This window comes from Gekko japonicus, unplaced genomic scaffold, assembly GCF_001447785.1.
Source record: "Gekko japonicus isolate JY-2015 unplaced genomic scaffold, Gekko_japonicus_V1.1 scaffold2963, whole genome shotgun sequence".
Classification (NCBI taxonomy): Eukaryota; Metazoa; Chordata; class Lepidosauria; order Squamata; family Gekkonidae; genus Gekko; species Gekko japonicus.
In genome coordinates, this window is record NW_015168745.1 from 37921 (window position 1) to 64621 (window position 26701).

At 49.5% G+C, this 26701-nt stretch overlaps 1 protein-coding gene across 1 annotated transcript; it reads right to left on the reverse strand.

Moving 5' to 3' along the window:
• Positions 1-1245: 1245 nt before the first annotated feature.
• On the reverse strand, positions 1246-18963 carry NKX6-1 (NK6 homeobox 1). Its single transcript, XM_015415622.1, has 3 exons — positions 18378-18963; positions 15962-16134; positions 1246-1509 (listed from the first exon to the last, which is right to left on the reverse strand). Exons 1-3 carry the CDS (start codon positions 18961-18963, stop codon positions 1246-1248), a joined length of 1023 nt encoding a protein of 340 aa, XP_015271108.1.
• Positions 18964-26701: the final 7738 nt, after the last annotated feature.

Sequence of the window (26701 nt, forward strand, 5' to 3'; positions counted from 1 at the left end):
AGGGGGAGGAAGAGAGAGGGAGACCTCTCCATGTTTTCAGTGCGGCGTCTAAACAATACTGGGAAAGTTAAGCTAAAAACAAATCTAATTCGCAGTTTTACTGGAAAAGTCAATCAGTTTCTGTATGTTGGTTGTTGTTCGGACTATCGTCTCTTCCCCCAGGCCTTAGCCGCATCCCACAAAGCAATTTAAAAAAAAAACAAAATACACTGAATTAAACACTGAGGCGAAGTTTACGAAATTCTAATTCGCAGTTTTACTGGAAAAGTCAGTCAATTTCTGTATGTTGGTTGTTGTTCGGACTACCGTCTCTTCCCAGGCCTTAGCCCCATCCCGCAAAGCAATTTAAAAAAAACCCAAAATACACTGAATTAAACACTGAGGCGAAGTTTACGAAATCAAAGTAAGCTTTTATGCCTGGCAATGGCTAAAGGAGTGTATTCTTCTCCCTTCTCTAGGACCCAATCAAAGCCGGGGGGAAATCAAGGCGGCTTCCTAAACTAATTGGGGCTGACATATTTACACAGAAGTATGTCTGTTCGATTTCGAGGGAAACTGACCTCCGACCACTTGTGCTGGGCCCACAGGCACCGAATTGCAATTTTAAATTGGAACCAACGACGTGAATGTTGGAGTGGCGCAGAACGCGGCTTCTCCCTGCGTGAGGAAGACGCCTGTGTGACCCCAAAGATAACAAACATAGAAGTTGGTTGGAGCTACCACTTTTTTTTAACCCATTCTCCCCTCGTTTCCTTTGCTGAGCCCGAGAAAGAGACAGGGATAGAGAGAGAGAGAGAATGGTATGTTCCAAAGGAAGGACTCTCACGCTTGTGGGTCTGCCACAAATCCCACTACTGCAACCAAAAGAGAAGACTTCCAGACGCTACTTTCCCACACGCCCCAGGGGCCAGTCAGAGAAAGAAACCCGACGGAGTCACGCCTTCTAAGTTAACACACCAACCCACCCACCCGGTATTTTACACGTTAAATAGTCACTCCCAGGCTGGGGGGTCCGCCCGGCAGCCTGGCTCGTATTTACAAAGAGTAGGCGGCAGGAGAGGCTGCGAGTCCGTCGGAGCCCCCGGCGAGGAGGATCCGGAGCCGCCGCGCCAAAGTCCCCCGCAGACGGCGCCGTCCAAAGAGTCTCTCCGGCTCCTCCCCGCGATCGGGCTACGTAGAAAAATAGATCTGTACACGTGTCTGAGCGAAGCGGTCCCGCCGGTCTCCCTTCTGGGCGGCGGCCGTCTAGGAGGAGGAGCCGTCAGTCTCCGACGTGTGGAGCAGGAGGCTGCCGCTGCCGGCCGCGCCGGTCTTGTGCTTCTTGAGCAGCTGCGTGATCTTCTCGTCGTCGGAGTTGGGGTCCAGGGGCTTGTTGTAGTCGTCGTCGTCGTCCTCGTTCTCCGAGGCGCCCTTCAGCCGCTCGGTCTCCGAGTCCTGCTTCTTCTTGGCCGTGGCCATCTCCGCCGCGTGTTTCTTCCGCCACTTGGTCCGCCGGTTCTGGAACCAGACCTGAGGCCGAAGGGGGGGGGGAGAGGGAGCGAGAGAGAGGGAGAAGGCTGAATCGAGAGGGACGGGAGGGAAGTGCTTCGATCCGGATTAATTAAACCGAAGTGAATTCGTTTAGCATCATTAGCTGCAAAATAAAAGGTGAGCCCAGTGGCACGTTGAAGGCTGATGGATGCTCCATGAGTCTGATGAAGCCAGTCTACAGATTTTATGTTGGCACAGAAAAGAGCAAGCGTCCAGTAGCATCTTAAAGACTAACAAAATTTATGGTAGGGTATGAGCTTTCCTGAGATATCTGAAGAAGTGAGCAGCGACTCGTGAAACCTCATTCCCTTCCACAAATTTTGTCAGTCTTTTAAGGTGCTCACGCTGGACTCTTGCTCTTTTCTACTGCTGCGGAAAGACTCACACGGCTGCCCATCTTTATCCAAACGAAGAAGTAAGCAGCGACTCATCCCCTGCCACAAGTTTTGTTAGTCTTTTAAGGTGCTACTGGACTCTTGCTCGTTTCCATTGCCGCAGTCAGACTGCCAGGGCTACCCATCTTGTTGTAATAAACTGAGTTTGTTTCTAAAGCACCACTGGATTCCTGGTTTATTTTGCTTCTAAATACCATCACTTTTCTTTAAAAATATTTCAAAATAAAATTTGAACTGCAAGCCCCAAACAGAAAAGAAGTATTATTATTATTATTATTATTGTTGTTGTTGTTGTTGTTGTTGTTGTTGTTGATGATGATAATAATAAATAGTATATATAACAAAATTACCATGTCGGGTGCAGAAATCATATTTCCCAGGGTACCATACACCCCTCTGTGCAAATTTACATTTGTAACTCCAGATTAATCAATCTGGATGCACTAATTGGGGACAACTAGCGCCCTCTGGCTTTGCTCTCCATCCCTCACTTCCCTGCATCCTATATTTTTGTGGTGATGGAAAGTGCCATCAACTCACAGCTGAATTATGGCAACCCGGTAGGGTTTTCAAGGCAAGTTATGAACACTTTTTTACCCTGCCCTTCCCCCACAAAGAACTCAGGACAGCACGCATGGTTCTGTCCCCTCGCCTTTCATCCTCACAACAATCTTGCAAGGTAGGTTTGGCTGAGTGGAAGCCACTAACTGAAAAGATTTCTTTGGAACAGTGGGGGTATTTGAATTTAGGTCTCCCAAAGCTTGCTATCTTATTAGCCAGACTGGCAGGCAAGGTAGTTAATGGGTGTTACATGACTTTTGTAAGTGACAATGGCTGTGATCACATACAGTAAACAAACCACTTTCAGTGCACTTTCCAACTGGATTTTACTGTATGAACCGGCAAAAACCAATCTGCAAGTACATTGAAAGTGGATTGTTTAGTGTGTGTGATCACAGCCATTGTTTACTTTCCTAGTTTTCCCCTACAGTAATAGTAGGAGGTGATGCAGAGGGACGGTGATAAGAATGACATATGATCTTGCACAGAAGTCTGCAGCCTACAGACCACTTGAGCCACCGCAGCTCCAGGTCTCCCAAAGCCTAGTCCAAAACAATAACCACTACCACTTGCTATCTTATTAGCCGGATTGGCAGGCAAGGTAGTTAAATGGGTGTTACATGACTTTTGTAAGTGACAATGGCTGTGATCACATACAGTAAACAAACCACTTTCAGTGCACTTTCCAACTGGATTTTACTGTGTGAACTGGCAAAAAACAATCTGCAAGTGCATTGAAAGTGGATTGTTTAGTGTGTGTGATCACAGCCATTGTTTACTTTCCTAGTTTTCCCCTACAGTAATAGTAGGAGGTGATGCAGAGGAACGGTGATAAGAATGACATATGATCTTGCACAGAAGTCTGCAGCCTACAGGATGGGACCAAGTGGGTCACAGAATCCCACTTGTTTAGCTGAAGGCCCCTACACAGCTCCTATTTCGTGTTACTTTTTGGAAGGGCTGTCTGCTCCTAGGCATGCACAGGGAGCAAGGGGGTGATGCCTCCTTGCCTGTTTACTGGTCAGACCAGTGAGGCCATGAGATGAGGTCACTGGCTGGTGGAGAGGGTTCCCTTGTAGAACAGCCTGGGGTGATCCTGCTTTTGCTGCCTTGTGATTGGCACGAGGGCCAGCCAATGACCAATCGGAAGGTGTGTCCTGAGCAGAGTCATTCTGAACCCCAAAAGCCAGCCTCTGCCAACCTTCTTAACTTTGATTTTGTTGACAGTTGAGTCATTTTAATTTACATTTAATTCACCCCCAAGAATGTGCCCACAAAAACCTACTTCAGAAACAAATACCAATTTGAAAAAGGGGAGAAAATTCCCTGTTTCAGTCAGCTTTGTAAATATGCTCAGGAGGTGCTCGGGAGAAATGTGGGCACATAAACATTTTACAGAAACAATCAATAAATAAGCCGATCTATACAGTTTGAGAGCCAGTTTGGTGTAGTGGCTAAGAGCGCAGACTCTAATCTGGGAGAAGCAAGTTTGATTCCCCACTCCTCCACATGCAGCTGCTGGGTGACCTTGGGTCAGTCACAAGTTCTCTCTCGAGCTCTCTCAGCCCCACCTACCTCACAGGGTGCCTGTTGTGTGGAGGGGAAGGGAAAGGAGATTGTAAGCTGCTCTGAGACTCCACATGAAGCGTGGGATATAAATCCACTCTTCTTCTTCACTGCCCATTGACTTTTTCACTTAGCCTCTTTGCCTTGCGTTTACTAGTTTGGTTTTGATTTACTTCCTTTCTACCCCCACCTTCCTCCCCTGTGGGGACCCAGAGCAGCTGACATCACTCTCCTCACCTCTCTTTATCTTCATAACAACCCTGTGAGGTGGGCTAGGCTGAAAGTGGGCAGCTGGTCCAAGTTCACCCAGCAAGCTTCCAATGGATTTTACTGTGTGAACTGGCAAAAAACAATCTGCAAGTGCATTGAAAGTGGATTGTTTAGTGTGTGTGATCACAGCCATTGTTTACTTTCCTAGTTTTCCCCTACAGTAATAGTAGGAGGTGATGCAGAGGGACGGTGATAAGAATGACATATGATCTTGCACAGAAGTCTGCAGCCTACAGGATGGGACCAAGTGGGTCACAGAATCCCACTTGTTTAGCTGAAGGCCCCTACACAGCTCCTATTTCGTGTTACTTTTTGGAAGGGCTGTCTGCTCCTAGGCATGCACAGGGAGCAAGGGGGCGATGCCTCCTTGCCTGTTTACTGGTCAGACCAGTGAGGCCATGAGATGAGGTCACTGGCTGGTGGAGAGGGTTCCCTTGTAGAACAGCCTGGGGTGATCCTGCTTTTGCTGCCTTGTGACTGGCACGAGGGCCAGCCAATGACCAATCGGAAGGTGTGTCCTGAGCAGAGTCATTCTGAACCCCAAAAGCCAGCCTCTGCCAACCTTCTTAACTTTGATTTTGTTGACAGCTGAGTCATTTTAATTTACATTTAATTCACCCCCAAGAATGTGCCCACAAAAACCTACTTCAGTAACAAATACCAATTTGAAAAAGGGGAGAAAATTCCCTGTTTCAGTCAGCTTTGTAAATATGCTCAGGAGGTGCTCGGGAGAAATGTGGGCACATAAACATTTTACAGAAACAATAAATAAATAAGCCGATGTATACAGTTTGAGAACCAGTTTGGTGTAGTGGCCAATAGCGCAGACTCTAATCTGGGAGAAGCAAGTTTGATTCCCCACTCCTCCACATGCAGCTGCTGGGTGACCTTGGGTCAGTCACAAGTTCTCTCGAGAGCTCTCTCAGCCCCACCTACCTCACAGGGTGCCTGTTGTGTGGAGGGGAAGGGAAAGGAGATTGTAAGCTGCTCTGAGACTCCACATGAAGGGTGGGATATAAATCCAATCTCTTCTTCTTCACTGCCCATTGACTTTTTCACTTAGCCTCTTTGCCTTGCGTTTACTAGTTTGGTTTTGATTTACTTCCTTTCTACCCCCACCTTCCTCCCCTGTGGGGACCCAGAGCAGCTGACATCACTCTCCTCACCTCTCTTTATCTTCATAACAACCCTGTGAGGTGGGCTAGGCTGGAAGTGGGCAGCTGGTCCAAGGTCACCCAGCAAGCTTCCATTAGTAAAAGTAGGGATTCAGACCTGGACCTCCTGGACTCTAGTCCAACTCTCTAACCATGGCACCATGTGTCTCACAAACAGCTTGAAAGATGTTTGGAATGTTTTAATCTTTTGTATATGGTTTTACGGTACTGGGTACCGATTAATGTAAGCCTTTCCAGGTCCTGACTACCCCATACCATCCCTACCTATTAAACAAAATCTCTATTATTATTCACCGTTACACAGTCTCCAGTGTCTTTCCAAGGGATCTAAAAAGAGGGTGCCTGTTTTCTGGGCTGGGCAAAAGCCAAATCAGATTCTGTCAAAGAGAACCTAGATATTATGGGCTCATTTGAAATATATTGCTCCTCAACACGCCTTGGCAATCTAGCTCCATTTGTAAGCATGGATTTTACTGGCTCAGTGCTTATGGTTGACTGTATTAACCCTGGAGAGGTTGTTATCCTAGATTAAGAACTCTGGAGGAAAAGACATGTATGCAGCAATGCTAGTCATTCTAAATAGAAGAAGAGAAGAAGAGATTGGATTTATACCCCGCCCTTCACTACCCAAAGGAGTCTCAGAGCAGTTTACAAACTCCTTTCCCTTCCCCTCCCCACAACAGACACCCTGTGAGTTAGGTGGGGCTGAGAGAGCTCTGATAGAAACTGCTCTTTTTCAAGAACAGCTGTGCCAGAACTACGGCTTGCCCAAGGTCATCCAGCAGGTGCAAGTGGAGGAGTGGGGAATCAAACCCAGTTCTCCCAGATTAGAGTCGGCGGCACACTTAACCACTACACCAAACTGGCACCAAATACAGCACGGCTGCCTACCATTTCTCCAAGTCTCTGCCTTTTGGTTTGCATCCCAGCAAAGACTGAAAGGCTTGGATTTTGTCTCTTTTGATCACAGAGAATCAGCAAATTCATTGCCTGACGCACAACCTAGTTTAAGGGAAGCATTTGGATGTGGCTTCGGTTTGCACCCCGGACCCTTAACTTGCATGGGGATCTGCTGACTGAAATTAAGAGGATTTGATTCCAAGAGTAACATCTGAGACAGAACGGTTAGCACCTTAAAAGAGCCTCATCTGCTGTGAAGTTCCTCAGTGCAAAGTAATGGGAGCTGGGAATGGCAAAGCTCTTGTGGGACTCCCCTTTTATTTCAGCTTGGCGTGTGCAGAAAAACTCCCAGATGAATTGTGCCCCCGGGGGGAAGCAGCTAAACCAAGGTCGCCTTTTTGAAGCAAGAATTGGTTAACATCAGTGCCATCCTAAGCATACTTTCCATAGAGAACACTTTCCAGTGTTCCCCACAGAACAGACATTAGCATCACCATTATTATTACAAAGTTTTTAATTCTGGGTATAAGCTTTTGTGTGCATGAAAGCTTATGCCCAGAATTACACTTTGTTGGTCTTAAAGGTGCCACTGGACTCAATCTTTGTTCTGTTGCTTCGGACCAACACGGCCACCCACCTGAATCTACCATTACTATTATCACTATTGTTGTTGACATCATTAGTATTATTGTCATTACTGTTGTTGCTGTCTGCCTCTATTCCTGGGACCCAAAGCAGATTACAAATACAATGGGGGAAATAACCCCTCTCAGGAGTCACACATACAGACGTTCCACTTTCCTGACCCCCATTATGAAACCATGAATGATGTCCGGGATGTCTCAATTATTCTGAGCAGACCCACATAGGATTGTTCTCTTAGTAACCATGAAGTTACTATATTGCAGCAATGGTTGAAGTCCATAGATAATTATTGCATTATTATGATCATCAAGTTGCTGGAATGCCCTTCCTACTAGACTGGAGCGGTTGGTCAATGAACTGGTTAGGTTAATTGATTGCAGTTGTTTCTGCAACAAATAAAAACAATGATTGTAAATATTGTTTACAGAAATGGTGAGTGACTGGTGCCATTTTAGAAGAGGTATTCTCTCCCCCCCCCCCTCTTAATTCTCTCACACATACACAGGAGAATACCTTTCCTAAGATTATGGATGGAACAGTGTGTATGTAAGTTGGACTGGGACCCAGGCTGGTTCAGATCTCCACTCTGCAATGGCCCTGGGCCAGTCATTTCCTCTCTTTCAGTGTCAAATAACTCACAGGGCTGTTAGGAGGATAAAGAGAATAGTGTGTGCTGCCTTAACTACTTGGAGGAAAACCAGGAGATCGGCATAATAAACATGTAAAATGTAACTGTCAAATGTTTCTTTTTATTTGTAAAATGTATCTGTAAAATGGTGCCTGTCATTTTATTGTTGTCATTTTATTTATTGCATTATTCATACAAACTTAATCAGTTTCCTAGTCAACTAAATCCACATTACTGAGACTCCCATAGTTTATGCTTTCATGCTAAGGATCTGCCTTTACAAATCTAGAGTCCTTCCTTCCTCTTTTTCTCTCCCTCTTCTTCCTATAGATATTTCTTCTAATCTACTATACACTCCAAAGCAAATTCACAGACATCCCTCTAGAGGATAAAGGCAGAGTTATCTTCTTTCCTTCTATTGCTGCTGTAGTATGTAATACTACTGGAGTAACTATCATTCCTGCAAAGCAGCTATTATTTTACACAGACAGCCCTTACTGGCCTCAGTCCTATTGGGTACCCTAGCCCTAAACACATAGTTGTGCCACAGTACTTTCTGAAATCTCCCTCCAAGAAAGCATAAGCCCAGAGGATAAAATCTGCATCTATCTGAAAACTCTCCAGTGAACTCCCTTTGCTTTTAAACATCAGAAAGTAGTCCTACGTATTATTATAAATTATCACAGTTAAGATATTTGACTGGTAGATGGTGTTCTGCAATTTGAGATCTAGCCAATTTCTTGGGAACTGTAGATGTATCTTCGCAGGATTCTTGCTGTTCCAAGCAACACTGTCTGCTGGAGCTGAGCTGGTGTTATTTGCTCAATGCCCAGAATGTCCAGGTGTTTCCCAAGACCTCTAGGCACTGCTCCAAAAGCTCCAATGACAACTGGCACGATGGTAACCTTCTTCTCCCAGAGGTGCTTTAACTCTATTTGTAGGTTTTGGTATTTCATGGTCTTCTCCTGTTCTTTCTTTTCTATTCTGCTGTTTCCTGGGATTGCAATGTCAATGATCCGAATCCTATTTCCCTTATTATTGTTGTTGTTGTTGCTGCCACTGCTGCCTGCTAAAGTATTTAATTGTTATTACTTCTGAATCTTTGATCATTCAACTGTTTAGGCCCATGGTCCCCAACATGGTGCCCACCAATGTGTTTTCTAGTGCCCATATCCTTCTGTCCCAAAGCAAAGAGCTAATCCTGGCTTTCCTACTTCTCTTTGGGTGCTTCAGAAGAGTCCACAAGGTATCACCTTTCCGTCTAAAAGAAACATCCATAAAGAAGCAGCTGTTTTCATCACAGGAGGATGCTTGGCTTGGAACACCCCAATATTTGGTGATTGGATCCATTTGCTGGCGATGCTCACTCAGTGTTCTCAGAGTTCCAAATGCATTCACAGGCTTAACAAGGCTACCATCCTGCATCATGTGTGATATGTGTGGTGTAGTGGTTAGAGTGCGAGACTAGGATCTGGAAGACACTGGGTTCAAATCCCCACTCTGCCCTGGGAGCTTGATGGGTGACCTTGGGCCAGTCACCCACTCTCAACACAGCAAAAGCTCAGGGACATTAAACTGAATATTAAGCACAATACAAACTTTCCATCAATGTTACTGCAATGAAGTCAGCAACACCATCCTGTAAACTATTAATATTGTTACTACACTATTTTTTTTAATGACATAAGAACATTAGAGAAGCCAATGTTGAATCAGGCCAATGACCCATCCAATCCAACACTTTGTCACACAGTGGCCAAAAATACCAGGTGCCATCAGGAGGCTCCAGCAGTGGGGCCAGGACACTAGAAGCCCTCCCACTGTTGCCCCCCCCAAGCACCAAGAATACAGTGCATCACTTGCCCCAGACTGAGAGTTCCTATCTATACCTTGTGGCTAATAGCCACTGATGGACCTCTGCTCCATATGTTTATCCAGTTTTCCCTCTTGAGGCCGCCCATGCTTGTAGCCGCCACCCCCTCCTGTGGCAGTGAATTCCATGTGTTAATCACTCTTTGGGTGAAGAAGTACTTCCTTTTGCCTGTTCTAACCCAACCGCTCAGCAATTTCATGGAGTGCCCATGAGTTCTTCTATTGCGAGAAAGGGAGAAAAGTACTTCTTTCTCTACCTGCTCTATCCCATGCATAATCTTATAAACCTCGATCATGTCACCCCTCAGCCATCGTTTCTAGCTAAAGCTAAAGAGCTATTCTAGAAGATATCACTTAACAACCATGCTACAAATTAGCTCACCCCAGCTTATTTCCTAACATTGCTGTTAGGGACACATTAGTGGTATGGCACTGTTGCATTCCTGTTACAGAGACAGGGATTTTGGTACCACTTTGAAGTGTACTGGAACACTATCTTGCATATAAAAAACAACAGAGAATGAAATGAAGTGAATTGGAGGCACCTCTGATCACACGGTGGAAAGCCACCTGTGTGATTATCTCCAGTGAAGTCACGGTGCCATTATTACAGTGACAGCTGTGCTACCAGGGGACCGTCAGTCGGAAAACTTAAATCGAAACTCTTAACAGGTCCATGTGCATCAGGAGTCTTCCATGTGCATCGCTGATGCTGTGCATCTCTTGGTGTCTCCCTGATGACACCCCATCACATGTGAGCCCCACTAAAGGGGATGGGCATCTTTTGATGTGCAAAAGGATGTGCATTCCCCTCTAGAGCTGCCTGCTCTAAATACAGTGAAGTAACTTCCATTGGGAGCAATGGGATTTCACTTCATATAAATATAAGGTTAGGATTGCGCTGCTGTCCTTAGCCATTATTTTTTATCACCGCCTTGAGTGTTACTAGTAGCCAACCAGTCTGTCTAATCATTTACATCCACTACCATTATTTTTATACATTGTTAATTAATTGACTCTTTGTGCGTATCTACATCCCAATGTTATTCATTTGCTATGGAATAAAGTTTTATACCTAGACCTGGATGGCCCAGGGTAGCCTAGTCTTGCCATATCTTGGAAGCTAGACAGGGCCGGCTCCAATGTTCCCTCTAAGCTGTGGAGTCTTGTGAGCAAAAATTCTATTTTGTGAGCGACTGGCATTAAAGTTGTGAGGGCGCGATTTAGCTACTGCATAAATTAGTCCACTCTGGAGCCATCCTTCCTGAGCTAAGGCAAAAACATGTGAGCTGGAGGCTAAAAAAATGTGAGCTAGCTCACACTAACTCTGTTACTGGGAACACTGATTGGCTCTGGTTAGTATGTGGATGGGAGACCACCAAGGAAGTCCACGGTCCCTATGTAGAGGAAGCCAAACCACCTTTGTTCATCTCTTGCCTTGAAAACCCCAACAGCATTTTCCGTCACTAAAGTTTTATTGTTGGGTATTACAAGTTGAAAACACTCAGTATATCTGGGGTTAAATGTTTGTTTATGTTACTCACAGGAAGTCACATGTTTCTCATGTAACCAATGTTCTTTAGATGTAGGATGCCCGGGAATTTTCTCCCTGATCTAGGAATTTGATTGGGACTAAAGTGTCAAGGTGCATTACCATTTTATGGCTTCTCTTCCCGTCTTTGTTTGGTGTTCTGAAGAACAAGAAGAGTAGCCATAATCTCTCTCTTCTAGTTTTGTCTTTGTAGAGTAAGGATGTAGCCGATTATGCTCTGTTGTTATTTTCATCCCAGTTACCCTTCCCATGCTAGAATTTAGTAAAAGCTTTATATTTTAATCACACATGGACTCTGAGTCTGAATTATTTTACTCTGGCTCTACTGGACTATCTTATCTCTGCTAAATACCAATTTTTCAATATCTCACTATCACCCAACATTTATGCATACTACTTCACATGTATATTGTAACAAATCTTTAAAAAATGCTAAGAAATCACTCAGTGCTATTAATAGCTTAAATGTATCACCGTATGAATGCCACTAATGTTATATTAGCTCCGGTGACTGATATTTCTTAACATCACCACCACCAATAACAACAACGATGCTGCTGCTGCTATACAGCACAGAGTTGCTAACAGCCCCTTCCTTATGAGCACAATGGACTAGGAACATGCATTGGCTTTGTGGTATTGCCACTACCCTGTTTCTTCAAACAATGCATAGCATTCAGAAAATACCGTTCATTTTAAAAAAGAAAATGTTAGCCTATTGGAACTGCAGATCAGAGTCTGTGTTTTAAAGTACTTATTGCATAAAGTTATTGAAATGCTTGTTGCTTATAGCTTCACAGTTCTTCACATCCCTTCCTTTCCTGGGCTGTGTCTCCTTTACCACACTATCAAGTCTGCAAGTCCTTTGGGGCAGAGACCTGATTTTTTTTTTCTCATTATGCTGAAAAGAACCAGATAGGTGGCTGTCCTATTTTAATATAATTTTGGCAACCATTCACCATTTAAGCACTTTTAAACAACATACACGTCAATAGCCACCCTATTTTTCTTAGCCCCCTTTTGGGGAAACCAATGGCATTCAAAATAGCTTAAGTTTGCTTAGATGATGCCCAATGATAACAGGTAAAGTGGATTCCCATCCCCACTAACGTCTTAATTAAAAGGGATTTCACACGCACAGATGTTTGTTTCTGGGACTTTATCATTGTTTACAGCAGGAACCTTCACTTCTTCAAACCTATACAGTTATTTTGCTTCAGTCCAATTGGTTTAAGCATCCACACAGTACGCAGAATTGCAGGCCAAATACTGATTCCTAATATGTCCTTATTTTTCTTCTTCAAGCTGCATTTCCTTCTTTTCTCCCTCCTGACGCCTCCCACCACCCTGGCATGCTTTAATCCAGACATTTAAAAGTGTCCATCAAGAGTAACCCCCCATCTATGCCTTAACAATAAGGACACCCCCTCGTTTTTTGTTATTGCTGTGCTTCAGTGTATTTCAGAATGAAAGCCATGTGTTTCTAAAAGAGAGAGGTGTTGGGTATTACAAGTTGAAAACACTCAGTATATCTGGGGTTAAATGTTTGTTTATGTTACTCACAGGAAGTCACATGTTTCTCATGTAACCAGTGTTCTTTAGATGTAGAAAGCCCGGGAATTTTCTCCCTGATCTAGGAATTTGATTGGGACTAAAGTGTCAAGGTGTATTACCATTTTATGGCTTCTCTTCCCGTCTTTGTTTGGTGTTCTGAAGAAGAAGAGCAACCATAATCTCTCTCTTCTAGTTTTGTCTTTGTAGAGTAAGGATGTAGCTGATTTAGCTCTGTTGTTATTTTCATCCCAGTTACCCTTCCCATGCTAGAATTTAATAAAAACTTTATATTTTAATCACACATGGACTCTGAGTCTGAATTATTTTACTCTGGCTCTGCTGGACTATCTTATCTCTGCTAAATACCAATTTTTCAATATCTCACTATCACCCAACAAGAGGAAAGGTTTGGAGACAAGTCTCTGAGCAATCAGATCAAGTTCAGGGCCCCCTACTTTCATTTTGCACACTTACTTCTTCTGTTTCATAATTTGGGAGGGCGTTTGTTCTATTCTTTAGGCTGAACTGCTTCTCTATCATTAATACTACCCTCCCCCTTCCCCATCTTATGCAAACCATCATAGTGGAGCTTCTATTAAAATCAACCTGGCTTCCTTCCAAAACAATGGTCCCGATCCCCAGAAATGTGACCACGTTTAAGACTACACTCCCGCACACTCTGCCTTGGAAGTAACACTGAAACTCTGCACTCATTTACAGCCTGCACACCCATCTGATCGAACATAAAAGCCCCTTCCTGCTGTCGATGGAATTGGCCTCCAGGTAAAAGTGCAGGCAACTTCAACTTTATTTTGGAGGAAAGCCCATTGGACACAATGGGATGTACTTCAGGGTAAGGAACTGGTATGCTCGCATCCCCTTCCCCAGCTGAATTAAGATGGGCTGTTTCTGCTACATCTGGTGCAGAATATTACGAAGGGGCTCAATCCAGGAAAAAGTGCTCCTTTCAATTCCCATTGAAAGCAACGGGATTGTTAAGGGTTTCTTAAAAACTTTTTTTTTCTGGCTTGAACCCATCTGTGTCAAAATCTGTCCTTGTCAAGTGGGTTGCCTTGCAACTGATCGATACTTTCCCCTACTCTGCTAAAAGATCTAAATCTCCTGACCTGCAAAAACCTCTATTTCAGTGGTGGTAGTGATGATGATAATGAGGATGAGGATGATGAATTGTCACAGTCAAATATTTGACTGGTAGAGATGGTGTTCTGCAATTTGAGATCTATTGAGTTCTTGGGAATTTTATGATGCTGATGAAGATGATGCTGATGATGAAGACAATAATAGCAGTAGTAGTAATAATAACAACAATACATCATCCACTTAACTAAACATTTCTGCTCAGGTTTGAAGAAAGAAACCCTCCACTCACAATAAACATTTCCTCCCCCCCCTTATATATGTGTGTGTGTGTATATTCACCTCCCACCCCACAGTAAGTGGGTGGCTTCTTGCTTCTATTGAGCAAGATTGTACTAATTTATTCACAGCCTTTTGGACATATTTACATTGACAAATGAGGGTCTTCAAGATAACTCCAGGAAGAAGAAACCATCCATAAAGGGAGCCTCTCCCTCCCCCTTTTACACACACACACACACCATGCTCAGCTACATTTGTTCCAAAGGATGTCTCGAGAATTTTCCCTTTGGAAAATTGGGGGCAGGGGGAGAGAACCGTTTCTCCCCGTCTAATCCACTTGACAGGTCTGCCTAGTTCTCCATTGAGATCAACAAATTCAAGGGTGGCGGGAGGGCTTTGTGAGCCGCCTTATCTACTTTTATGCTCGTTAACTCCATTCTCGTCCCATTCAGAAAAAGGTCTCTTCGGTTCAGGCTATTGTGAGGTTTCAGACATGCCCGTAAAAAAGTGGAGGGGGGAGAGAGAAAGCAGAGAGGGACATATCGAACCAAAATTAGACTCTTTGTAAAATGTAGTCGATTTCAATGGGGAGAAATGAATTTCCTGGCTTGGGTTTTCCCGTCGAAATCTGTGGTGTCTGAAATATATCGGTTGTTGGAATCGCACCCGGCGCTATATGTAGCTTATATGCAGGATTGAATACAGCTTTAAACTCATAGACCACGAACCAAAAGAGACAAATTGAATTCCACCGACACAGACTTTGCTCGTCTTGAAACCGAAACTGACGGTGCAGCCCCGTCTAGCTGACAGGAAAACGCTTGTTGCATTCTAAATATCATTTTTTCATTCTGAGTATCAGCATCCTACATATTATCGCTATATGATCAAAACGGCCCGTCCTGTTGGAGAGCGAGGGTGGCCCTGGTGTTCACCGACAAGCCCTTTGGCCTCTGAAGAAAAAGCTGGCTTCTTTTCACTAACTTGGACTCCGAGTGCCTGGGGAAAATTCGGGTCTATAAATATCTGAAATAAACAAATAGCTTTTCTGCTTGTGCCATTCTCATGACTAAATTTCTCCAGGAGAGGCCTCTAGATAGCGACGTACAATTTCCAGCAAAACTTCTTTTTTCCACGGCGGCTTTGAAGTCGGTTAATGTATTCCAGCCCGCGTGGCAAACCCCCTCTGTGGAAGTTTTGGATCGAGCTCTTCCGGGATTCCCCCCCTCCCCAACCCTGAAGGTCTTACATTTCAGATGACTCTGAAGCCCCTTAACGCTGAAGTCTTTTTAACTCGAGTTGACACCCAAAGATCCCCAGGCTCCTGAATATATTTCCTGGACATAATTAAACTTTTTGCAGGGCAACATACTTCAGAGGAAGGGTGGATAAGAGCCTTAAATTAATATGGAGAGAAGGCACGCGTATTGATTCTTATTATCACTCTCTTAAGTTGGAAAATAAACGGTCCAGACCTGGGGTCCGGATGGGTGGCTTTAATATTGTCGCCCTGTTTGCAGCCTGCAAACTACAAGGAGGATGGCGAGGATGAATTGGCAGTCAGATATTTGACTAGCAGATAGTGTGTTCGGCAAGCAGAGACCTAGCCAAGTTCTTGGGAACTGCCCATACATCATCATCACCATCATCATATTATATTATTGTCGTCTTGGAAATATTTGCTCCTGAAGAGAAATCTGTACAGCTTCGGGACCCACGGTTGGTTTCCAAAGGCATGGAAAACCGGCGGCTGTCTCCCCCCAGCGCTGGCACCCTCTGGTGAGAAAAGGGACTGGGGGGGGGCAGCCGGCTCCCTTTTGTTCCTGCTTTAGCAGCCTCCCTTTCGAGAGACCCGTTCTCAGACCCAGCTCTCCGTTACGCAAGCCCGCCCGCCCGGCCAGCCACCCACCCACTCGACGGGACCTTCGCTCACCTTGACTTGGCTTTCTGTCATGCCCAGCGAGTAAGCCAGCCGGGCTCTTTCCGGGCCGGCCAGATACTTGGTTTGCTCAAAAGTCTTTTCCAAGGCGAAGATCTGCTGGCCGGAGAAAGTCGGTCGGGTGTGTTTCCTCTTGCCGTCTTTGTCCAGCAAAATCGAGCCTTGGTCTGGAGAACAGGAATGCGGAGGGAGAGGGGAAAGAGAGAGGAGACAGGTTTTTGCGTGTTTTTATTTTAACGCGTAAAATGATGCGCAGGCGACGCTGGCAAAACCAAGCACACCTTTTTTTGGGGGGGGAATAGTTAGAAAAAATATCTCCAGTGGGAAATGGATTGAAACGGCATGGGCTCCCTCTTTAACGTCTGAGAACCCGCACCGGCAATTAAAACGACGAATTAAATTAATTCAGTTAAAATGATTCTTCTAGGAATGATTAAAAACCGGGTCTCTTCCTCTCCCCCTTTCCGTCATTTTCTTACAGAGAGCGGTGACCGGGAAGGAAGAACGAAGGAAAGAAGACAATTTGTCATTGTTACTAAAGGCGCCTTCTATATCCAAAACAGATCAGGTTAAAAAAAATCTCTAGGAAAATAAATGTTAAAAGAATCAAAATATCTTTTACAAAAATAAAATATAAAATCAAACAGTGCCGGAAATTCTTTGCGCAACAAAAGTTCCCTTCGCTTCGAATTGATATTTCTCCCATTCACCCGGACCGCCTCTAAAGAGGCCATCCGAGAGATGCCTTCTAAATGGAAGTCGCGCTTTCTTTTGCACAAGGCCGGCCCCGCCGACCAAACAAAAAAACGGAAAAGCTGCTGGTAGACCCTAAAGAGGACTGCTCGGAAGACTGATCTCCACTTAGATTTCCGTTCTATACTTTACTACTCCCGAGTAGTTCTGCTTAGAGTTGCAGCCCCGGGTCGTTTGCGCATGTTCGTCAATGGACCGACCGCGTTCCAAAACCCCACGGTTTTTTTTTCCCTTTCGGGAAAAGCGGGGTCCGTCTGGCGAAACTTTTGTTGGAAGGAAAGGTCCCCAGATCCGCACCTCGACTGACTGTGAAGGGGGCTCAGAAAACATCTCGCTTTCTTTAGCAGAAGAAATTCGCCCCCAAAGAACCGAGGGCACTCCTGGTCAAGAACTACTGCCAAAAGCACACGACTCCGAGGCTCCTGCGGCCTGGGCGCCAGAGCTCGGCAGGCCTGGAGGCGGCCGGTCTCCGGCGTGTGGCGAGCCCCCCAGCCCAGCGGGGCATATTCTCCAGACTGCAGCTTCAAAATGCGCCCCCACCCCCCGCGTTGATGAAGCGTGCCGGGAGAAGGGCGCACACAGCGCGCTGGGGCTGCGACGCCAAGCGTTATCTTGCCCCTTTGGGGCGCACCAAGTTTACCAAAGGACGCTTCGGAGTCACTAAAAACGCACTGGTTGGTAGAGAGAGTCACCCCGTTACGCAAAGCCTCTTACCTTCCCTCCTACGCCTCCCCCGAAAATGCCACGAATTAAAAGATATGCCCGCGGGCGTCTTGTTTGTATCTGACCCCGCCAAGGTGGGTGTCACGCAGTTCGGCATTCTTCAGTTTGGGGGCAGGCCCCTCTGAAGAGAGCAGGGCAGGGGGAACCAAGGGAGGGGGCACAAAACCAGGGGTGCATGTAGGGATAATGGCGCTTTCCTTTCCCTCTTGATTCTAGGCAGGCCGAGTCTGGGGGCTGAGGCTTCCCTGCCTCCTAGTGGGGAGAAATCAGGGCCAAATGTGCAAGGGAGGGAGGGAGACCCCCGGGGTTGGGGGACGCAGGCTACCCAATGATGCCTGTTCCTGGTTCCAGGGCCAGGAGGAAGGGGGGAGAGAGGCAATCTGCGGGTCTCCGTGTCCAATGAAGACGGGAGGGAAGGGCTGGGGACAATTGAGGGGGGAACTGGAGGTTGCGGGGGTCCCCCACCGTCTCCAGAGGTGGGGTGCAGGGCGTTAGGGGTCTGGGAGGTGTTAATGACATGCGGGGGTGTCCATTGAGGGGGCAGTGCCTACCAGTGTTCCCTCTAAGCTGGGTTAGTGTGTGCTAGCTCACAGGTTTTTTAGCCCCCGGCTCACACATTTTTAGGTCAGGAAGGGTGGCTCCAGAGAGCAAACGAATCTACGCAGTAGCCATGATCGCTCCCTCACAACTTTAATGCCGGTGCCTCACACGGTAGAATCTTTGCTCACAAATGACTCCGCAGCTTGGAGGCTGGGGAGCGAGGCAGTGGCTACCCGGGGGGAATCTAAGGAAAGTGAGGTCGGGGGTGGGGGGGTCTGCGGAGGTCAGGCCAGGAGGTGAGCTGTGCAGCGCCGGAGACAGAGCCGCAGCCGGCCGTGAGCTCCGAGTCTCCAGCGGACTTGGCGCCGAAGGGACCGAGGCGGGCGGTACTCACGGGGCGTGCAGGCGAGGCGCGCGTCCCTCCAGGGGGGGCTCTGCATGACCCCCGGCCAGAAGATGGGGGTCCTGCCGGGCAGCTCGGCCAGCGGCTTGGGGTAGCGTCCCACGGCGGCCACGGCGGCGGCGGCGGCGCTGGGGCTGAAGTAGAGGCCCGGCGGGGGCGGCGGCGGGCTGAGGCTGCTGAAGCGAGGCAGGCCGGCCAGGAGGCCGGGGGCGCCGGGGGGCATGGACGGCCGGCTGAGGATGTCGTTGATGCCGTGCGGGGTGGCGGCCGAGAGCTGCGGCGGCGGGGAGACCAGCGCTCCTGCGTGGGGCGGCTTGAGGCCCGCCGGCGTCGGGGATCCCAGCGGCGGGGACGGCGAGGCGGACGCCGAGGACGAAGACGACGACGAGGAGGAGGACGACGACAGCGAGGACGGGCCGCTGGGGGCGGCGGCGGCGGGCGGCGGCAGGGGGTACCCCGCCGCCGGGTAGAGGGGGGTCTTCATCTCGGCCATGCTGTGCAAGGCGGCCAGCGGCGGGCTGCTGAGGAGGAAGGCGCTCTGCCGGGGGGTGCCATCCATCTGCCCCACCGCCAGCATCCCCAGGCCGGGCGGCCGGGCCGGAGGGGCTCCGAGGGGGCGCGCCGAGAAGGCCCCTGCGCTGGGACGACGTCAGGAGCCCGAGGAATGGGAGTGAGGAGGGCAACCTCTCGAGAAGGGGAAGGGAGCGGACGGTGCCGGGGCGGCTGGGGGGCGGGGGCCAGCGGCGGGGCCCAGAAGGAAAGGCTCCTTGCCCGACGTCTGCAGGGAAGGGCCCCGAGTCGGTTGCGTCCCTCTTTGGAGAGCGCAGAGAGTCTCAGATCGGAGGGAAAGTCCGGGGTGCTTGTGTTTGAGTAGCCCTGAACTTTGGAAAGTGGTCGGGAAGGGGGGAAGGGGGGGGGGGCTTTGCGGGATTCCCTGTCCGAAAGGAGCCGGGGGTCCCTCTGATCTCGGACGAAGCTTGAGAGACCCTCGTGGCCTGGCCCCCTTCGAAGTCCCGCTCTTTCTAACGTAGCAGGAAGGGAAAGAAACGGGGGAGCGTTTGGGGCTGCTCGAAAAGGGGGCTGCGCCCAGGGATCGGCTGCATCTGGGAGGACTCGAGGGAGGGGCTGAGCCTTCCGGGGCTAAAGGACGCCAAGGGATGGGGGGCGGGGGCCCCTCCCCAGGGATACACCGAGAGAGGCCTCCTTTCGGATCGGGCGTCCCCCACTGCAGAGGCAAAGGACGCCGTTGGGAGAGGAGGGGGCGACTGAAGCCAAAAGCCCCGCGAAGAGGAGTTCAGGCGATTGCGGGACAGGGGCTCTGCCAGAACTGGGGGGCGTCTTCCTCTTATGGGGTGCCCACAAAAAGGCCTTCGGGTCGCTCCTCTTGCGTCCTTCTTCCCCCTGGCCGAGGGAACGCAGGCTGAAGCCGGCTCTCACCCAAAAGTCTCTCCCTGCCGACTGGGGAAACAGCCCAACTGCGAAAAGGGCACCTTCCCGGGCAACAGAAATCCCCTCGCAAGCCGCTCAGGGGAAGGCAGTTTTCGGCCGGCCGCTCGGACCCCGGCCTCGGGCAAAGATCCGCAGCTCCAGGCGGGTTTCCTCGCCAGCCTCGCTTTGCTCCTCCGCGGCTGCAGGGCGACCGGCGGGGTCTCCACTCCCCCTGGGCATAAAATCTTCCCGGTCCGAAGAAGAAGGAGACGAAAATCGCCCCGTCCGATCGCCCCCGGTCCCTCGACGCCGCCGCCGCCGCCTCCAAAGGAGACCTTCCTTCTCCCGGGACCAGCGACGCTTCTCCTTTGGCCGTCTGAACGCAACCAAGTCCGGAGTCGCTCTGCTTCTCTCTCCTCGGCCCTCGAGCACCGCCGGCGGCTAGTCGGTTCTGGATCTGCCTCCTGGCTCGGAGCCTCCGTTCCCCCTCGGCGCTCTCACCTTTCTTTCCTCGGGATCTGGCTCGGCCACGGCTCGCTCTCTCTCTCTCTCTCTCTCTGCCGGCGCCTCCCCCCTCTCTCCCTCTGACAGATCAGACCCGGCCCCTCAAAGGTAATAAAACATTTTCATCACTCCCCGTCTCCCGGAGCTATAAAGGGGGCACGACAAGAACTTTGGAGAGCCGTCCGTAAACAGGCGGTGGAAGGAGGGGCACAGCTGGGCTCCCGCTTCCTTATAGGACCTGCTTTCTTGAAGGGGGGAGGCTGGAGACGGGGAGAGAGAGAGCAGCGCTGCAAGGCCGGTCCTCCCCTCCCCTGCCCTCTCCCCCTCAGGGGCGGGGCTGGCCCAGGCTCCTCATTTACATATTGAGCGCGGACCCGGTGAAGTTGAAACACTGGAGGAGACCCGCAGGGAGAGACCAGGAAAGGAAACCTTTAACCAAGGGGGGAGAGAAGAAAAGAGGCAGTGGGGCAAGGAAGGGGGGAGCGATCTGTGCAAAACGCATCTTGGCTAGCCCTCTGGCTGGCACTGCGGCCCCGACTAGGTAAAGCGAAGAGATGGGTGTGCGTTTGGGTTGCACCTTACCGGGGGAACAGCGTTCCCCCCGAAATGACCCCTGTCTGTCTGTATGAAGGAGCCAGTACGCATTTATTGTGTACTTGTCCCTTTAAAGGGGGTGGGCTTCCTTTGCTACTCAGGAATATCAATAAGTTATTTCACTTGATTAGTGCAAACATAAGCCCTATGAATATTGGGCAGTGCCTTGCAAATCACAATGACTGTGCCGCACGCCCCCCTCCCCCGCCTTCGACCAGGCTTCCCCCTTTCATTCCATTCTCCTATTTGAAGCCTGTTTAAGCTGTCCGGGATGGCGCGGGGAGGGGGGGGGCGTGATCCCATCATAATAACCGCGTTTAGCCAATATTAACTGCAGGTCAGCCGCGGGCAACTGCGCCTCCGCGTGTATTCGCGCGCCGGGGTGCGGAGTGGGGAGGAAAACTGCTGTCTTTGGGAGCGCCCTGTTTGTTCTCCCCTCCCTCCCCCCGGACCCTTCCTCCAGGATCCCTAGATTTTTTTGTTTTACTTCGTTGCGCAGAATAAGTAGAGGTTAAAAGTTGGTGACCTGCCGCAGACACAACAACGTCTGCTTAAAAACAACAACACAAAAGCCCAGACAAAGCAGTTTGGGCTAGTAAGAAAACGATTGGTCATATTAGGCCCCCCCCCTTTTTTTACGGATTCTTATTATGAACAATTTGGCGACTCTCCCTCCCCAGATGCGTCTCCCTTAAGAGGTCGTGAAAATTCTTTAGCTCTATTGCGAGATTTTTGGAGGGTCTCTTGCCAGTTCGAACCGTTCAGAAATGTTGGTGCCCCGGAGAAGCGATTGCGAAAGTTCAGCTTTTTCCAAAGTATTTCCAGCCTTTTCCTGAAAGAGCTCCTCGCGTCCCACGCTGCGTCTAGATCCGACATAAACCTTCGATTTCAGTCCGGAGACGAGTTCAACACGCGCTTTATTCTGGGCCCAGCTGGGCCCTAAATTGGTCTTTGCTCCGGCGGCGAAGTCGGTTCGTTGCTAGACTTTTAGGATCAGCAAATCATACTTCCTTAAGGAGGATCTATCACTAAAAGGTGGTTAACATTGGCCGGCTCTTTAAGCTTTGCAAAACAGCCGGAGAAAGTTGAAAGTCAAGCCAGAGCTAGATTTTAAAAAACCCTGATTTAAAAGTCTAATGAGAGCGACCTCTTGGCTTTCCGGAACGGGCGCGCTCCCTTTCTGAACTGGATTCGCGAAGTTCTGGCAGAATTTCGGGGAGGGCGGGGGGCGAGAGTTTCGGCAACCCTGCGGAAAGGGGGGCAGACCGAATGTTTACTGTTTCCCCTTCTGAGATCCCCCCTCTGTGGTTCAAATGCACTGGAAACCTTTACGAAAATGTAGGCCACAGACAAAGCGAAGGGGGGGGGGGGGGAGATATTCAACAGGCTCACGGCCGCGACTCTCTGCTTGCCTGGGAAAGAATAATGCTAAGTGCCGGGGCGCCGGTGAAACTCCCCGCCCCAGCCAGCGCTCTTCTCCCCTTCGCTTCAGCTTCACTCATCAGACTGCTTTAACCTTGTTATCCTGGAGACTCGTTACAACCTGATCTGAAGTTTTGGGGTCGGGTCGGCCACCGGCCGGGCTTTGCCTTTTTGAGTAGGGCGCTTTAAACCCTGAGGATAAATCAGAAGGCCGTGGGAGGGAAAGGAACAGGATTGACCTATTGCAAGTCCCGATTCTCGGTTCACGTCCACAGGCGCACGACCCCCGAGGGTGCATTCAACTCGCTGCAAGACAGGTGGAAATTCAACCGGCGACGCTTTTAATCACCGCTGTATCTGCGGGTCAGACGAAGCCACGACCGGTTGGATTTCTGTCGATTGCGCTCTGCTCTCAAAGGCGCACGATCCCGCGGCAGTCTGAGCAGCTAGATCCTGAACAGGGGTTCGGGAGGGTGCTGACTCTGCTTTAGGATCGGTCTGGAGCGCAGCGCGCTCTTCTGCTTGCCTTACTCCCCAAGGCGAGTGGAGTGGGGCTGACATAAATATGACCTCAAGCCCGCGATCTCTTAGCTCCCCGACTGCCCCCCCCCTCCCCGGGAATGACAAGGGCTGGTTTAAATATCACTGATGTGCGGGGAAGCTCTTTGGAACGTTCGCGGACACCGCGGCGTTTGCCTGAGACAGCGACCAATTTGGGGAAAATAAGTTCCAATATGCGTGGCTAAGGAGACGCGTCCCGGATCTGACCCTGAAAGGGATGCTTGCTTTTTAATTCTTTATATTTTTTTAACTCGTTCATTTCAGTGTCCTTAGTTTACTCCCTCCGAAAGTGACTTTTATAAGATCGCGGCCGCCGTACTATAAGGTGGAGAAGAGGCGCCATGGATACAAGCGACCTGCAGACGGATGGATTCACACGCACACGGCAACTCCCTCGCCAGAGTCGCCTGCTGGCCCAGGTCAAGATGCCTCCAGAGGCTAAGCCTCTCCCCCCCCCTCCGGCCTGACATTATTTCTTCCTGGTGCTTCCCATAAAGTAACGCAAAGCAAAGGGGTGAAGAAGAGCGCACGGTTCTTCTTCCTGCGGTTTCCACCCCCGCGCGACTGGAGGAGGGGGCGATGTAATGTTAACCCCACCACCCCCCAGGTCATCTGAGATCATTGTACAGTGTTGCGGTTCGAGGCAGGGAAACCTCGTGGGGGGAGCAAAAATCTTTCCCCCTTCCTGGATTTCGATCTCCCATGGAAACCAGCGGAATCCCCGGAGGACCGTGGCGGAGTTTGGGGACTGTGTGGCTGGAATCCGCGTGTGCAGAAATGAGGTGCTGGAAATCCATCCCGGGTTAGGAGAGGGAAATTAAAACACCCCCACCCCCAGTAAGGCTTCGGAGAAGGTCCAGAGGGCGAGCAGGATCGTTCGAGGGGGCCTTTCACACGTTAAACACGGGCAGGACTGGCCTCCGGAAAGTGGGTTCGACCGCCTCCAGGGCGAACCACTGTGAGACTAGATTCAGGTGGGCGGCCGTGTTGGTCTGAAGCAACAGAACAAAGTTTGAGTCCAGTGGCACCTTTGAGACTAACAAACTTTAATTCTGGGCATCAGCTTTCGTGCGCACGCACACTTCTTCAGACTAGTCTCAGTTATACGACTAGCAGTAAATGCAATACAGACTGGAATTGGACTCGATAGCGCTAGATTTAGTATGAATAGCAGCAAGAGGAGGCGTCGTAGTAGTGGATACCACGCACCGGCCAGGTTTCCTGCTCAGACCTCAAAGCGCAAGAGAAGCGCAGGAAAGATGGATCAGGCGCCTCAGGGACAAGACGCTCGGTGGCTGCGCGGGCAAGGGAAATGTTCCGTCGAGAGGAGCGACGGTCCGAGTCCGGACATCCCCTTTGGCGAAGTAAGCTGGCGAAAAGCGAGCGCCGTCTGGAACCCACACTTTCTTCCTTGGGGGCGCACGAAAGGCGGTCCTGATCTGGGGGGGGGGAGAGGAGGGCGGGGGGAGATCAAAAGAGCAGCAGAGCGGGAATCGAAAAGTTTGAGGAGGCACCAGGCGAGGAGGGCGATTCTGCGAGCAGGTGGTGGAGCCGGCAGATTTTGCAGCGGGCGGGCAGCAGTTTGCATGCGAAAGCAACTGATTTACATTTTAATTGGAGCAGGGAACTGTTTTGCTTTGTTTAGGGAGGCGAATGAAGCCATTAAGAACGGACGGAGGGACGGACAGACGGACACAGAATGCAGTCAAGTCCCAACCGACTTCCGGCAACCCCAGCAAGGGGCTTTCAAGGCGAGAGAGAAGCCGAGGTGGTTTGCCATCGCCTTCCTCTGCAGAGTCTTCCTTGGTGATCCCCCATCCAAATACCCAGCCGGCATCGCTTCCGAGAGTCGGCCAGGTCGGGCTGTATACGAGAGGGAGAGAGAGAGCCACTCAGAGCTAGTGTGATGTAGTGCTCTGAGTGCCTAGCTAGGATCTGGGAGACCCAGGTTCGAATCCGTGGAAGCCTGCAGGGTGACCCTAGGCAAGTCACAAGTGCCAGTGTTCCCTCTGAGCTGAGTTAGTGTGAGCTACCTCACAGTTTTTTAGCCCCCAGCTCACACATTCTTGCTTTAGCTAAGGAAGGATGGCTCCAGAGCAAAGTAATTCATACAGTAGCCAAATTGCTCACTCATAGCTTTAATGCTCACAACGTAGAATTTTTGCTCACAAGACTCCACAGCTTAGAGGGAACATTGGTCACAACTCTCAGCCTAACCTGCCTCTCAGGGCTGTTGTGAGGGTAAAATAGAGAGGGGAAGTATGCAGGAGAGGTCCCATCTTGGCCATCTTCTCCCCTCTCTCTATCCACAGAGCCGTTTCACGCATTCCATTTTTAACCGGACACCTAAGATGTATACAGTGTACACGTCGAGGCTGAAATGTTGGATGCAAGTCATGCGCGTTTTTGCAAGCGCGTGTCTGACTCGCAATACGAGCTCTGGTCTCGTCTTCAGGCACCCTAAAGCACTTTGTCTCTGGGCTTTGCCTAATGTGAGAATCCGCGTCTGCACAACGCTTGGGCGCCGAATATAAAACCGGGTTACAGAACCTCCGCCCTGGATGGGGGGGGGACGAGAGAGAAGGATGCGTTTTCTTTGGGATTCTCTATGGCTTCTAGCTTCGCAGTCGGGCCACACCGCAGGAGGAAGACGTGCTGTCCCTGCGGACTGTTCCACTTCAGACCGAAGGTGGGGGTGTTACTTTTTTAACGCTTCCCCCGCATTAAAACGAAAGTTTCCTGCCCCTGGCAAACTAGACTATCTGGGAGGCAACCACACTACGCTTTTCTTCGGAGTGCAGGCGGGGACACTATTTTGACACACACACGAGCCACTGATTTTTAACAATGCTCCCGCATTCCGAAGCGGTACGGTCCAAACCCTCTGCCTGCTATGTAGGTCGGGGCTGCTGTGATTTCCTTTCGGAGGACCAACAATAACATTTAAAATCTGAAATTGTTACAGTGTCCCCAAAGCGTTGCTTCAGAGAAGATTTATTTAAAAGTTTAGCTTCATAACTAACTAGATTTATTTGGACATTCACGCGGGCGGGGTTAAGGGATTAGAATGGGATTTAATGACGTTCTGGAGATTTCAGTCCAATTTTTCAGCCCGGAGCTTTCCCCTTCTTTGGAGAGGCAGAAAGAGAAGGATGCGTTTTCTTTGGGATTCTCGGAAATCTCTGGCTCAACGGCCTTTTACTCCTGTAAAAAGGTAAAGGTTCCCTTGCTCGAAAGCCAGTCGAATCCGACTCTAGGGCTGCGGTGCTCATCTCTGTTTCAAAGCCGAAGAGCCAACGCTGTCCAAAGACGTTCCCGTGGTCATGTGGCCGGCAGGACTAAACATGAAGGCGCAGGGAGTTACCTTCCCACCGAAATGGTGCCTGTTTATCTACTTGCAATTTCTTGCTTTCGAACTGCTAGGTTGGCAGGAGCTGGAACTAGAGACGAGGGGGAGAGAGACGGAAGCACCACCGGAAGGGGAGGAACTTAGTTCAGAGCTCCTGTCCAGGACCTGCACGTCTCTTTGCAACTGGATCGGGGCCAGTGGTCGCAATCTGGAGTGCGGTTCTGCTGCGCTCTGCTATGTAAGCAGCCAAAGTTTATGAAAAGTACGCAGAGAGTGATTTCAGCAAAGCGTACTTTATTCGAACAGGAACAAGACGACTTTGGCCAGCTCACGGGCCGGCTTATATCCCCAGAGAAACCGCCACCCAAAACATACCCCTACTACCCAATAGGTTATTTACAGTGGCCGAGAGTCCTATAGGCTCTCGGCCGGGAACCTAGCCCCCTGATTGGAGCGG

What these genes read in the sequence shown, in the direction of transcription:
- NKX6-1 (XM_015415622.1), bottom strand. Translation starts at nt 18,963, where the DNA reads ATGCTGGCGGTGGGGCAGATGGATGGCACCCCCCGGCAGAGCGCCTTC. An exon ending in GCGCCTCGCCTGCACGCCCC is followed by an intron (nt 16,135 to 18,377) that starts GTGAGTACCGCC and finishes CCTGTTCTCCAG; the next exon opens with ACCAAGGCTCGATTTTGCTG. An exon ending in TGACAGAAAGCCAAGTCAAG is followed by an intron (nt 1,510 to 15,961) that starts GTGAGCGAAGGT and finishes CTTCGGCCTCAG; the next exon opens with GTCTGGTTCCAGAACCGGCG.